Consider the following 14,291-nt stretch of genomic DNA (forward strand, 5'->3'; position numbering starts at 1 on the left):
AAAACAGGAAACTGTAATTGGCAAAAACTGTGTTTATGATGCAGTGAGAACAAAATCCTTTGGTGTATTCCTGTTGCAAGTAAAAGAAACCAACCATGTCTCTGTGGTATATTGTCCTAAGGAACAGTTATTCAGAAAGTTATGACCTCACGTTTGTAAATATGCTTTGTTTATTTATTTAATTCCTGATTTTGTATCTTTAGGCAAAAAATTGATGTTGATGAAAATACAGGAAGAAATTGGGTGCTTGACAGGAGTGTATTCTTGTTCCACGCAAAAGTGCACAACACAATGCAGCAGGGTTTCTGGACAGCGCTGCACAGCAAATAATACCAAATATATAGTTTCATCTTTTATTTCTAGAAAACTGTTTATACAGCCTGGTTTGTTCCTCCTTCAAACAATTTCTTTTTGTTTTTCTAGATAATTTTCATATTCTTCCTCTGAAGTTTACTAAGCACCTGGACATGTACAACCCCGACATACCAGAATGGAGGGAAGACATAGGACGGGTAGTAACACGACTTCTTGCAAAGGTGCTTTTTCAGATTGCTCGTAAAATGTTCCCTCACCAGCTGTAAAGCTTGAAGGTTAAGTTCATGCCTTCTCATTTAGAAAAAAAAAAAAGCAGGCAGAGCAAAATAATAAAGTGAACCTCATGAGCCACATTTCAAACAAGTTTGAGCCTAGTGTCGCTTTTATGTGCAGTCTGTAGCCGCTTGATATTGTAACATAGATAGTTTAGGTCTAACAGAACCTAACTGGCAATTAGTGCTAAATACTGCTCTCTGGGATTAGGGATAGACTTATTTGCAAATACTGCTGACTCCAAAACAGGAAGTGTAGCTTAAATGTGATATATTTGGAAACAAGCAAAGGATGCTGTGAAATATAAAAGACATTGTTTTTGTGTAAAAACAAAGCTGAAAGAAAGAATTCACAATGCCAGTTGTGTAGCTTTGAAAATAATGTATAATATATAGACCCTCAATCCATACAGCTGGTTTTTTAGATCATGTTCACAGAATAAATGTGGATTGGGATCTGCTGAACCCTGTAGGTTAAATCAAGTACAAAGCCATGCAGCAGTACTGTGAGATAAGTAAAGATTACCCCATGAAATCAGTGAGCTCTAGAGCTGTGCTCTACAAGTACACACTACCAGCAACTGAGTATGTGCCTGCTGACTTTTGTGAGGGCAATAGCACTGAGGTACAGGTTGATAATATTTTTTAAATATTTGCATTTGAAATCACTTGACTGTTCTTGGATGTTCAGTAGTGCAAATCGAGTTCTGGAATTTTGGCTTTATAGTGCTGTTTCCTGCCCTTTTTAAGGTTCACATCAAATGTCAAACTAAAGTAATTTCACACTTTTATCTACTTAAACCCATTCCGTAACCAGTGTCAGTCAGACAAAGATTTTCCTGCCCTTGCATGTTAATAATGGCTAAATCATTTGCAAAAGAATATGAAGGATATAATGGAATTTCAGAATCTGTTTGGGGAAGGCTGTAGGAAGTACCCAGGGTGGCATTATTTGAATTGTGTGACAGTGTTATACAACACATGGAGGAACTTCCAAATTTTGCTTTTAGTCTAACAAACTATATTGAAAAGGGGTGCACTTGACATTCAGTAGAGCATACAGGTATTTGTTACAGTTTCAGAAACTGAACAAAAGTGCTGTAAGTCTCACCCTGGAAGACACCTCTGTGTCTGTTAAACACAGATGGAAAACTACACTCCCTAAGCTAAAGTTAGCTGTAATGAATGTGCCCTTCTAAGACATCTAAGTGTCTGAATGGCCCACAAAGGATCCTAAGTCACTTAAGATTTTTTTTTACTTTGCCTTAGAAGTGCACAGCCATGGCAGAGTTGTGCAAAAATCGCATCCCACTGACTTTTGCTTCTTTCCATGATGCCACTACATCATTTTAATGCGATAGCAATGCTTAGCTCTTTTAATCTTCAAAGAGCTGCTCACATTTCACTTAATTTATGTTTGACTTTGTTCATGTTTTAGCTTCTGGTGGAATCCTCTCTAAATATTAAGGATCTGAACACTGAAGGCTAAAAGACACATGTGGAGCTACTTATGTATATTCTATAAAATATAAAGTACGCTATTCTATAATTTGCCATATGCCTTTGCCTTCACAGGAAACCAATATACCCGAAGAAACACTCGTGACAGTTGTAAAACCTGGCCTGCCCACAACTGCTGACTTGCATGTACTACTACCAGCAAACCAACCAAAAAGGAAGAGAAGTGTAACTAGTGATAAGGTAACTAGAGCAATGCATGTCTGATTAAGACAGTCTTCTGTTTTGCAATCAGTGGCTGTACTGCCTTTGTCTTTATGCAACATTTAAAGGTAGTCCTTAACTATGTAAAGATCTGATTCTCATCTGACAAGAGACATGTAAAATCTGGCAACAGGTATGACTTTTTTTTGCCAATGTGTAAAGCATTATAATCTGGTTCTTACTGGTATTAGTGTATTTCTCAAGAAGAACTAGTATTTATTGGCCAGTGGAGTTCCACAGGGATTGGTTCTGGGGCCAGTCTTGTTCCATATCTTCATCAATGACCTGGATGAGGGGACAGAGTGTACCCTCAGCAAGTTTGCTGATGACACCAAACTGGGAGGACTGACTGATTCCCCAGAAGGCTGTGCTGCCATTCAGCGAGATCTCGACCGGCTATATGAGCCAGCAATGTGCCCTCGTGGGCAAGAAGGCCAATGACATCCTGGAATGCATCAGGAAGAGTGTTGCCAGATGGTCAAGGGAGGTTCTGCTCATTCGCTACTCTGCCCTGGTGAGGCCTCATCTGGAGTCCTGTGTCCAGTTCCGGGCTCCCCAGTTCAAGAGGGACAGAGAACTTCTGGAGAGAGTCCAGCGCAGGGCCACCAAGATGATCAGGGGACTGGAGCATCTTTCATATGAGGAAAGGCTGCAGGAACTGGGGCTGTTTAGTCTGGAGAAGAGGAGACTGAGGAGTGATCTCATTAACATTTATAAACATCTAAATGATGTGTGTCAGGAGGTTGGGACATCCCTTTTTTCTATAGTAGCTGGCAACAGGACAAGGGGTAATGGGATGAAGCTGGAACACAAAAAGTTCTATTCAAACATAAGAAAAAGCTATATCACTATGAGGGTGAGGGAGCCCTGGCACAGGCTGCCCAGAGGGGTTGTGGAGTCTCCTTCCTTGGAGGAGATCAAGACCTGCCTGGACATGTTCCTATGCAACCTGATCTAGGTGAACCTGCTTCTGCAGGGGTGTTGGACTAGATGATCTCTAAAGGTTCCTTCCAACCCCTACCATTCTATGATTCTGTGATTCTATGATTCTACAATCTGTTTATTAAATAGACACAACATTAGTGGAGTGTCTGTCTGTGAAGATCAAAGAGTATTTTTGCTGGTAGAGCAAAGAGTGATTCTGAAACAGTGACATTTCTAAAGAGGGACAAACTTTCTCTGCACTGTCTTCAGAAACAAATTAGATTTCAGGTCAAATAGAACCACAACCTTAACAGTCGACAGTAAAGGGCATCAAGCAAGAAGATTCTGCCTTTATGAGCAAGTGTCTTTTTCATTTGTCAAGAAACAAATATAGTGTACACAGGAATAAAAATCAGATACTAGTTTCTTCCTACTTATTTCCAAACCATATTTATTCCATATGACCTCATGCTAGCTGCTCTTATAATTTATGATATTCATGCTTTTGCTGGGATAGAGAGTGAAGAGGTCCCTGTATCTATCAGTGGCAGCTCACATCCTGCCAGTTACAAAGAATCACAATGTAAGGCATCATTAATATTGAAAGGCATTTTGCAACATTTTGAGACAAGTTCACAGTATCCAAAGAACTGGAGAAGTACATAAGATAAAGGTTTTCCTATTAAGACAAAACCAGTAGGCTGTGTTTACAATTGGTGAGTTACACTTTAGAAGGTCCAAAGGAGTATGTAGAAGTTGTCCAAGTACTAGGACAGGTATCTTACTTTACAATGCACCGAGTACAGTGTGAACGCACAATGTTTTCTGCTTTATGGCAACCTCAGACTCTTATTGCTTTCCCTCTGTAATCACAGTGGGAATTCCTGGGAGTCTGAAATCCTGATTATATTGCAGGAAAGAGTTAATTTTAATAGGTTATTTCTTTAGTGGAGGGCCAATTATGAACTGAGGGTGAATATTACCACTTCAAAATTACTTTTAATTTCTTGAAGAAGGAAGGAGCTGCTTCTAAAGGAAATTATTACTCTTTATTCTGAGCATATTTGGAATGGGTGCCTTTAATATGTAAAGGGAACTGATGGTGATAGATTCATAGGTTGTGCAAGCATTTTATTTTTGTGCAAAGCGTTATGCATGTTAGTTCCCTTTAAATCTCAACTGTTCCATTAGTGCTGTGCTTCAAGGCAGCTTAAAGAGTAACATAAATTATAATCAAAGCTGTCTCAAGGTTTCTTTCATGTTTGTGTGTGAAATATCCTGTGAGCTACTCCAATGCATAAAGAAGAGCAATGACATGTTGCAGATGACTTGAGAATCCTCTGTTCACTGGGGCTATGGGGAGATTGCAGTAGTTTAGTAGGGCAGAGTTTCTCTAAAAAGCTGTCCTCCAGTAAGACCTTGCAAAGGTTTCTTGAAACTTAGAGAATCTCTGAAAGGTGAAAGTAGTTGTATAATCTGGAGAATAGATGTACCTTTCTGACACTGTTAGAATGGACCAGGTCAGACCACTGTTGGAGACCGTGTTTATGAGCATACCAGATATGATACAACCTACATTTGTTTGGAGCAGGAACAAAGGGAGACGGGAGCAATTACAGTGACACATGCTAGCCAATGATAAAAAATCAGATACACTAGTATGGAAAATCCTCATGGTGTCACTTTTTTAAACATTCATTATATCTTGAAGGTCTTGATCATATTTCACTGGAAAGATGTGCTTTGTCATGCTGCTAGTGCCAGTTCTAATTCAGTGTTGTGACACCATTGTGAGGAGACTCATCAATGCCAAATGTTTTCTGCATGTTTAGAGGACATGTCCCTGAAATCCTTAACTTAGACCTGATAATGAAATGTCTTCCCTTAAAGAGAACCTGTTTGTTCTTGGTTGAAATCCTTTTAGATTTGTGATGTTATGTGATTTCAGGACTGTTAAAGGAAATAATTTCTTTTTCAGGTAGAGAACATCAAGTTGGTGGAGCTTTGACTGATGTTTTACAGTAACTGTTGTGATGTGATGCTATTTATTGTCCATGGTCCACAGTAGGAGTCATTACTGATAAAAGTAGCCAGCGGTAACATAAGATGGCAGTGTAGCAGTAGGAGCCCTTTGGATAATTCTGAAGTTTGGTTCCATTTTTGCACAGTCCTTTTTCTTTCTTCCTTATGAGGAAAGGCTGTGGAAACTGGGGCTGTTTAGTCTAGAGAAGAGGAGACTGAAGGAGGATCTCAATATTTACAAGCATCTAAATGGTGGATGTCAAGAGTTTGGGACATCTCTTTTTTCTATAGTAGCTAGAAACAGGACAAGGGGTAATGGGATGAAGCTGGAACACAAAAAGTTACATTTAAACATAAGAAAAAACTATTTCACTGTTCAGATGAGGGAGCCCTGGCACAGGCTGCCCAGGGAGGATTTGGAGTCTAGTCTCCTTCCTTGGAGGTCTTCAAGACTCACCTGGACATGTTCCTATGTGACTATAGGTGGACCTTCTTCTGCAGGGAGTTTGGACTAGATGATGTCTAAAGGTCCCTTCCAACCCTGCCACTCTATGATTCTAAGATTCCTTCAAGTTTATGCATGTAGAAATAAGACCTGAGCATGGTTTAGCCTAGTTTTAAGAACACTGCAATTTCAGAAGTATGTAATTGACTCTACAGGAAAAGTATTCTGTTTGATTTATGCAGATCTATTACATGTCTAATGTCAGGTGGGATGAGACCAATAGAAAGAGTAAATGAAAGTGCATTTAAACTATAGCCTGGAGAGCAGTGTCTCTGAGAAGGATTTGGGACTGTATCTAGATAAAATACTACTTGAAATTTTCCAGTGAGTTGCATTGGCAAAAAGGGTAAGTCATACCCCGATATACAAGTGAGTAAAAACTTCAATAGTTTCATTATTTTTGCATTCCTAGAGCACAATGCAGGAGCTATTGTGTCTATATGTTCAAATATTTCCATGGGAAAGAATGTAGAAGATAGGAACTTCAGGTGCTGGTATGAGAACCTTAGAGAGTCTAGGGAGGAGCTCCAAACACTGGATTTGTTTTTTGAAAATGTGGAGAGCTGTCAGCAGTGTTCTCAGTAAATAGCTCAGGGCAGAAAGCAAAGCAACCCCGAGAGTACTGAATCAACCTTCAATCTAACAGTGAAATAAATAAGCCAGAACCTTTGACTGGATTCATAGAGGATTCAAATTTTTGACCTGTGGAAGTGTAGTTCATATAGACTTGGGTGGGAGCCCAGGGATGGGGGTAGAAATGATGAACAAGTGTTAGTTGCATAAGTGAAAACCAGAGTAAATGTTGGATTCCTCATACACCTGCCAGGAAAATATGATGTATGTAGCTCAGTAATTTCATTTGCTGACTGAAAGTCAGATTAGTTTAAAGTACTGGTCCCTTCTGCATTGTCTACCATGAACGTATGAATGAAACTGGACAAAGTAACTATTTCAGTGTTGCCACCATCACTTTAAAGACTGTGATCAAGATAGTCTTCATTTCCCGTCTCTTTTCAGACATTGGGCAAAAGATAAATACTTAGGAGCTATCTGGAGTAATTGTCTTGTAAAATAACGAAGCCATCCTCACATTGCTATTATGTTGAGTCATTTCCCCACAAAATGTAATCAAGCCAGTGGAATGGCTTCAGAAGTCAGATATTCGTCAGTATGAGTGAGGCTATTTGAATTTGAACTTCGTGTAGTCTCTGTCCATAACACCAGAGAGACTACGGGAATTTCTGCCTATTATACTGCAAAGGTTTTTCAAAGAGGAGTATGGTAATTGATAATATCATAAAAGGAGTTACTCATGAAGGTTTCAGGGGTATGAAGCATATTTCTAATTTGGCATCCTGTAGGAAGTCATATCCTAAATTATAAGGCATAGAGAATAAAACTAGCTTTGCTCTTTTAGAAAATTAGCCTCATTGAAGACAAAAGGAAGTAGAAGGGAAAATTCAGACAATTTGTCATCTGGGGTTAGGATATGATGGTATATTTAATGGTTCCGCTCCATAAAAATGTGAAAGGCCATATTTTACTGTGCTCTAGCCATTGGAGAAAAATAGGAGGACTCCTGATTTTTTCCACATGGGTGGATATATATATTTCTATAGAGTGTTCTTAAAAATTAGGTATAAATGGAATCCATACCATTATAGGTAAGGAGATGAGCAAAATTATGACATGTGGTTCATAAGTAAATAGCAATCACTTTTCATAGCAAGAAAGCTAAAGTGACATCACAGTTTTTCTTCTGATAAGTTAGAAGAATGGAAATGTTTTAATATGGAGTATGCATTGTGTGATTTATAACCAAAATAAACCCAACAATACATGCAGATGACATGGTGTCTGTCATATACTGGGTAAACATAAAGGCTTTGGTAAACTGAAAGAAAGATTTGAGTGTAAAGTTTTGACATTTTCAGTTTTTATGGCTTGTGGAGTTTTGCATCATTCTGAAATGTGGTATTTCTTTAACACTTCAGCTTATCATTGACGAGTCCTTTCTCAGTTTCTCAGCATTTAATGAACCAGAGGTTTTCCGTTTTGGACCATTGAAGCTCTCAAAGTGGAACAGAGTGTGAGACATCTGACATTCTCTCTGTTGTGTTTTCAGAGAATTGCGGCTATAAAGCAGGCCTTGAATGCACATAACATCAGTTTCTTTCTGAGAGGAGGATACTGGGTCTTAGTGACTTTAGCTGACTCCAGTTCAGGTAAATATATAACAGATATCCCAAGAGATCAACCTTTTGTCTGAGTTCTGATAAATTAAGGAGAAAATCTTCCTATCACTATAACTGTGTACATAAACACACATACATATTAATTTACTTGGTACTTGTTACATATAAATACCCACATAAATATTTCTGTGTGTACAGATATATATATATGTGTGTTTATGTAAATATGCATACACATGTATATATGGATATATCTTCATTTGGGGTTAACAGTCACTACCAAATAAATATTTCTTACATGTTTCCACTTTGTTGTACCTGATTTGTTTCAGAAGATTCTTACATTTTTGTGTAACCATGACATTAACTAGATACTTCTATTATACAAAACAGTGCCCTGAAAGAGGAACCAACACTAGGCTTCAAGAAAACCATCTGGTGAAGCACTTTGGCTACACTGGCTGCTGAGATAGCAGAGTTTCTTTACTTTAGCCATTAACTCAGTAAATATAACTCCAGGGGTCAGGGCCTTGCACCTCTGTCTTGTATCTCTGATCTTCAAATCAAATGATGTGAAGCTTGCTGTAGCATCTCCACATTGCTAATCCCATCCTAAGATAAATTATATGCTTTTTCTTTGTTTAAAACTAATGGAAACATTTTTTGCACATATTTCCTGCATCTGTGGATTCATTATGTAGCTCGAGTATGTTGCAGAGTATGTGTGCATGGCACGTGTGTATATTTTGAACAGATATGTTAAAAAGATGTTTTAACCAAAAGTTCAACTTAGTCATAAACATTATATTAGAATGTCTTTTAATTTTTGTTTGTCTCGTTTCCCATAATATATACTTCTTTCTTATTTCAATATGTGGTGGTGAAACAGCTTAACTGACCACAATCAATTTATGGAAATACTAGTTTGATAGTTTATCTGTCATCTCTTTGTAGAATACAAGGCTTTTTTATCTAATGAAGAATCGTGCTGCAGTTTTGCTGTGTGGTTCCTCCTTTGGCTTAAGGACTAACATTTGTTAGCCAACACAAAACAAACTGGAGTTGAAAGAAACTCAGTCTTTACCAGTGTATGACTTTGATGAGTTCATTTGTTGAGCATTAGTGTCTCAATCTATGAAATTAATACAGCCCTTCTTTTGCAACGCATCTACATAGTGTATGGGATCATTTCCTATGATAACTTTAGATTCCTAGAAAAAATATGCAGTGAGTATGCAAATAATCAAATATGCAAGGTTTTGATTTGGGGTTGTTTTTTTTTTTTAATCAGTCCTCTTTCCTTTATTCACAACTCACCAATTAATTTTGTGGTGTTGCCTTTTTGAAGAGGCTACAGATGGAGTGGAAAAAAGAGGTTACACAAATAACAAAAAATGGTTTTGACCTGACAATTAGAAAAGAAAGCCCAAGATTGTGATTGATGTGAAACTGGACATGCTAAGCTATTCTTTTATTTCATGTTTCAGACTTTGAGAGGATTGGAGGAGGCAGTGGCTACTGGGCTATTGTGGTTCTCTTTGTTATCTGTCTAGTTGCAGTTGGAGCTTTCATCCTCTACAAGTTCAAAAGGTAAGTAAGCTTTAATCAGCAACATATGCATTTTAAGAATTAGATTTATCCACAGATCAGCAAAACAGAGTTTGTTATTTGAATAGGAGATTTCATGAAGAATTGCAAAAAATTCCACCACTTTGAAAATCGTGTTTTTCTGAACTTTACAGACATCAAGGTACTGCACTGATGCTTGCTTTCACTTGCTGTGTTCCAAGATAAATAACAATGATGTAAGCGTTTGTACAGCTTCTCTAAATAAAGCTTCTCTCAGAAAGAGAGCTGAGCTAAAATATTATTCCTGATTCATTCCCACCTCATTACTCCTAGCAATTATGAATAAACAAATGCTATCAGGACAATCAATGCATCTGCTTTAAAAAAGTCTTTTTATCAAAAGTTGTACTGCACTAGAGTTTCTCTTGGCACGTATTATGTTTTAATTGCTGGGGCATTGCCACATAAAATGAGTGATGGAAATCGATGAACACTAATTTGATACCAGAGTGTGTCAAAGGGAGAAGTGATTCTGAAAGTGACCTTTATGAGAGACATGTTCCCAAAATTGACGGGGGATACCATGCCAATCTTTGATGAAGTGATAGGCCTTCGATCTGCAATTTATTGAAATTGTATAGTGCTGTGCAATTTAAAGAATTTTGTTCTTGCTGACAAGTTTGTGTAACCATTGGCTGTGATCTTGTTATTTTTCTATCTCTGGTGCATTTAGAACCTATTGGTTTTGACCATGCTGGAAACAAGCCTTCAGCATCATCAAATCCTGGTGTACATAGGCAGTGAGGATTCCTGTTGATTTGTCTCATACTTCAAAGGTTGATATTTGTTTGGAATGAACCGAAGTGTATACAAAGGGTTCTGGTAGTGCGTTTGTCATAGCAATAAACATAAAGGACACTTTAGGAGCAGTTTGTTCAGATAAAATGTTTTAAAGACAGTAGCAAAACCTCGTTTATTTTCCAAGAATCTCTTCATTTTCTCACTGCAGCACCTAAGTTTCTTAGGGCTTGTAGTGGCTGATTGCTCTAAAGGATGAAGCACAGAATGCTGTGTCAGACTAGCTACAGCTGAATAAAAATCCATTTCACTATTTTAGGTGCCTGCAGCAAGGAAAAGCATAAAAATGGTTGATGTGATGTAATTATATTATTTCAGTAGCAATATATGGAGGATTTGCTGTTTGTAGTGTGGGATCATAAAAATTGCTTGTGATATCTTTTTCAAGCTGCATTATTTATATCTTTTATTAGCTCTTAAATGAGAGCAATTAAATAACAGATACAATTACTGCATGGCAAAAGAACATATTCAAGAAAGGAAGAAAAAAAACAATATTTTCCTTGGGTTCTTTCTAAAATGCCCAATGAACCATTGCTTTACAAATAGAGCTTTTATTAACGAGGAAACTATAGTACAATTGTCAAATGGCAAGCTTTAATGTCTCTCACACTTGCATACATAATTTGTGAAAATCATTTACATTTAAGTTTTGTGAGAGTTTCATTTAGGTGTCAGTGGGAAGAATTGTGAGACATATTCAAATTTTCCTCAATAGCCTGAAAACTGCTGTTGGCACTGATAAATGAACTTGCAGTAGTATTCAATTTTAGCCCATCTTATATCTGTTTCTGAGATATTTGACAGAATTATTCTAAAATATTTCTCATAAGCTTTACCAAGGTCTTTTTTTTTTCATCCTTCATTTGCAATTTGATTTTCAAAGACTATTGGGCACCTAATCGATGCTATGTTGAAAATTCATTTTTTCCCCGTGTGCTCCCTGTGAACTCCTCTGCCACCCAAATCTTTAATTCCTTCAAAAAACATCTTTCCTGTATTTATAAAGATGGATGGTAAATTGTTGAATCCCTGTGGAGTACTTACTTGTGAGTATACTCCCTTTAAAGTCAATACAGTGGGTATGTAACTTTACAAAGTGATCCACAGGGACTCAGGCTATGAAACTGAGTGTCCTTTATAGATATAAAGGTTGCGAGTTGTAATGCAGAAAGGCAACTTGTCAATATTATATATCTGTATATTGAAAAATAATTTGCTGTAAGAATGCCATGGGCAACAAAAAAGTGTTCAAGTTTAGGAGACAGTTTCAGCAAAAGAACACTTACAGGGCTCTATGGTGACTTAAACAACAGATGCATACCTAAATATTAATTATTTCCACATAGAAATTGCATACATGTGCAAATGTTGAAATGTTAATACTGTCTGTAATTTTTATGTGTGATTCAATTAAGGAGGAGATGGAAGTTAAAACTTTTTTTCCCCATATCTGAAAAAAGTTTGTTGGTTTTCTCACTACGCCAATCGGGTCTACAAGACTTGCAGTTGATTCTGAGACATGGACCAAACAGGTGGTCTGCAAGGGATCGCAGGGACATGCCTCTTTCTTTCTCTCGCTTTCCCTTTTCTGGCTCAAAGGACCATTCTTTACTTAAGGCTAAGTTTGATACCTGGAAAGATGCAAAATAGAAAGACTGCCTTGCAGATAAGATGGTGACTGGATTGGCAGGAAGGTTACAGCTTCATACATGAGAGCATTTCCTCCATTTACAAGGGGCAGATGTACTGTTCAGGACTTGTGATTAAAAGTAAAGAGAAAATAGTGGACTTCTGTGTAGATCACAGAATCATAGAATGGTAGGGGTTGGAATGGACCTTTAGAGGTCATCTAGTCAAACCCCATCATAGTACAGCTTTGATAGAAAATGGAGAAATTGTGCCAAACTGCCCAATGGTACCTGAGTGCAAGGCTCCTTGTCTGCAAGCATGGTCACCTGCCCTCCCTGCCCAGATTATTTCTGAAATTCATGTTGGAAGAACTTGGGTCTTAATTTCCGCTAATTTTTGTGTGGCAGAATTGGGAGATGTAAGACAGTGTTGACAAGACATCAGGGACTAATTTTATACCTCTTTTTTATTAATCTTTCAGGGTAACCTGGACAGCTATGATGAAACTTGCTGCTCCTGTTTAATTTCTCATTTTTTAAAAACTGCAATGCCCAGCAGTAAAAATTGGTGTCCCTTGCAACAAGTAAATCTCACAAAATTAGTTTGCAGGAGAGCAGTAGCCTAAAAATACCAGTCCTGCATAAGATTTTGTCAGATGCCTCATATGCAGAACATGAAGAGAGTATTTTTTCTAATTAAATAGAATGATAAGGGGGAAAAACAGAGACAGGTTCATATAGGGGCAGTGGGATTTGGGATGATTAATTATATGTGTAGTAAAAACCAAATCTCTCTCATGACTCCTGAAGGAATGCCCATTAAAAACAAAATATTAAAATCCTGTCATTTCCCTCTACTCTGGAAAAATTGAATAAATTTGGAAAGCCTGATGGATAATCAGAGCTGTCCTGACTATCTAGCTAATGACTAGATGAGAGTAGTTGAGAGTCCAGCACAGGGCCACCAAGATGATCAGGGGAATGGAGCATCTTTCATATGAGGAAAGGCTGCAGGAACTGGGGCTGTTTAGTCTGGAGAACGGGAGACTGAGGTGGAATCTCATTAACATTTACAAATATCTAAATGATGGGTGTCAAGAGGTTGGGACATCACTTTTTTCTATGTTATCTAGCAACAGGACAAGGGGTAATGGGATGAAGCTGGAACACAAAAAGTTCCATTTAAACATAAGAAAAAACTATTTCACTGTTGAGGTGAGGGAGCCCTGGCACAGGCTGCCCAGAGGGGGTGTGGAGTCTCCTTCCTTGGAGGTCTTCAAGACCCACCTGGACACATTCCTATGCAACTTGATCTAGGTGACCCTGCTTCTGCAGGGGGATTGGACTAGATGATCTCTAAAAGTCCCTTCCAACCCCTACCATTCTATGATTCTATAACTATGTGGCTGTAGGTTACATCAGTTCTTGCCCTAATTCCAAGTATTTAAACACTGACTACGTATACTGCTGCTCTCTGTTCTTAGATGCAATAAAATTGCAAGCATTTATGATTTCATCTCCCTGACACACACTCCCCACCCTTTATTTAATGGCCTGTTTGTACATTCAGCCACTTCTTGCCAGGAACAACTGCTCAAAAAACTGGTGCTGGAGTCCCCAGGGATCATGGGACACTCCTGGTAATCCTAAGAGTGGTTAGTTGCCTTAGACAAAAGAAAACAAGAAGTCAAGGAGTCTTGAGACACACAGGGGTTTGATCCTTTGTGATTAGAGTAGGTAAACAATTCAAATTGGGGCTATTTTGAGCCATTGAATGAAAAGTAAATTTTAAATGATAATTGTTAGTGGTTTTGAAAACTAATGAGTCATTTCCCACAAATGAATGACGATTGATTTTGGATAGTTTGGGGTGGAAATTTTCAGCATGGTAGCAAGGAGTGAGAAGTGATATACTCACTGTTCAATCTGACCATGGCTGTGGCACAATAGGAAGGGCAGACAACCAACATGAACGACGGACAAGCCAAGAATCATTTGCCTTTTCTTTGCTTTTACTTTGTGAGTATGGAAATCATCGATCTGATGCCTCAAACACACAGTATGTTACAATACTAACTACCATGCTTCATTTATTTAGGCATCCAGGTAAAAGGGGCCACAGCTGCTTCTTTTGACCAGAACAATATGAAGCAGATGGAGAATATTTTTTGAGAAATCAGCTCTCTTTTTTAATGCAGATCTGGGACCTCCATATAGGTTTTTTTCTACAACATACCATCTTTACTAAATTTGGTTCAGTAAAAACACACTTCTTCCT

At 38.0% G+C, this 14,291-nt stretch overlaps 1 protein-coding gene across 1 annotated transcript in view; it reads left to right on the forward strand.

Annotated features, from left to right (window-relative positions):
- The window catches only part of SORCS2 (sortilin related VPS10 domain containing receptor 2), a 574,544-nt gene that overhangs the window by 552,672 nt on the left and 7,581 nt on the right, over positions 1-14,291 (forward strand). The window contains exons 22-25 of the mRNA XM_061993219.1: positions 424-536; positions 2,163-2,288; positions 7,886-7,985; positions 9,443-9,545. Of these exons, the coding sequence (XP_061849203.1) occupies positions 424-536; positions 2,163-2,288; positions 7,886-7,985; positions 9,443-9,545 (442 nt within the window). The remainder of the gene's footprint in view (positions 1-423; positions 537-2,162; positions 2,289-7,885; positions 7,986-9,442; positions 9,546-14,291) is intronic.

This window comes from Colius striatus, chromosome 3 (genome assembly GCF_028858725.1).
Source record: "Colius striatus isolate bColStr4 chromosome 3, bColStr4.1.hap1, whole genome shotgun sequence".
Taxonomy (NCBI): domain Eukaryota; kingdom Metazoa; phylum Chordata; class Aves; order Coliiformes; family Coliidae; genus Colius; species Colius striatus.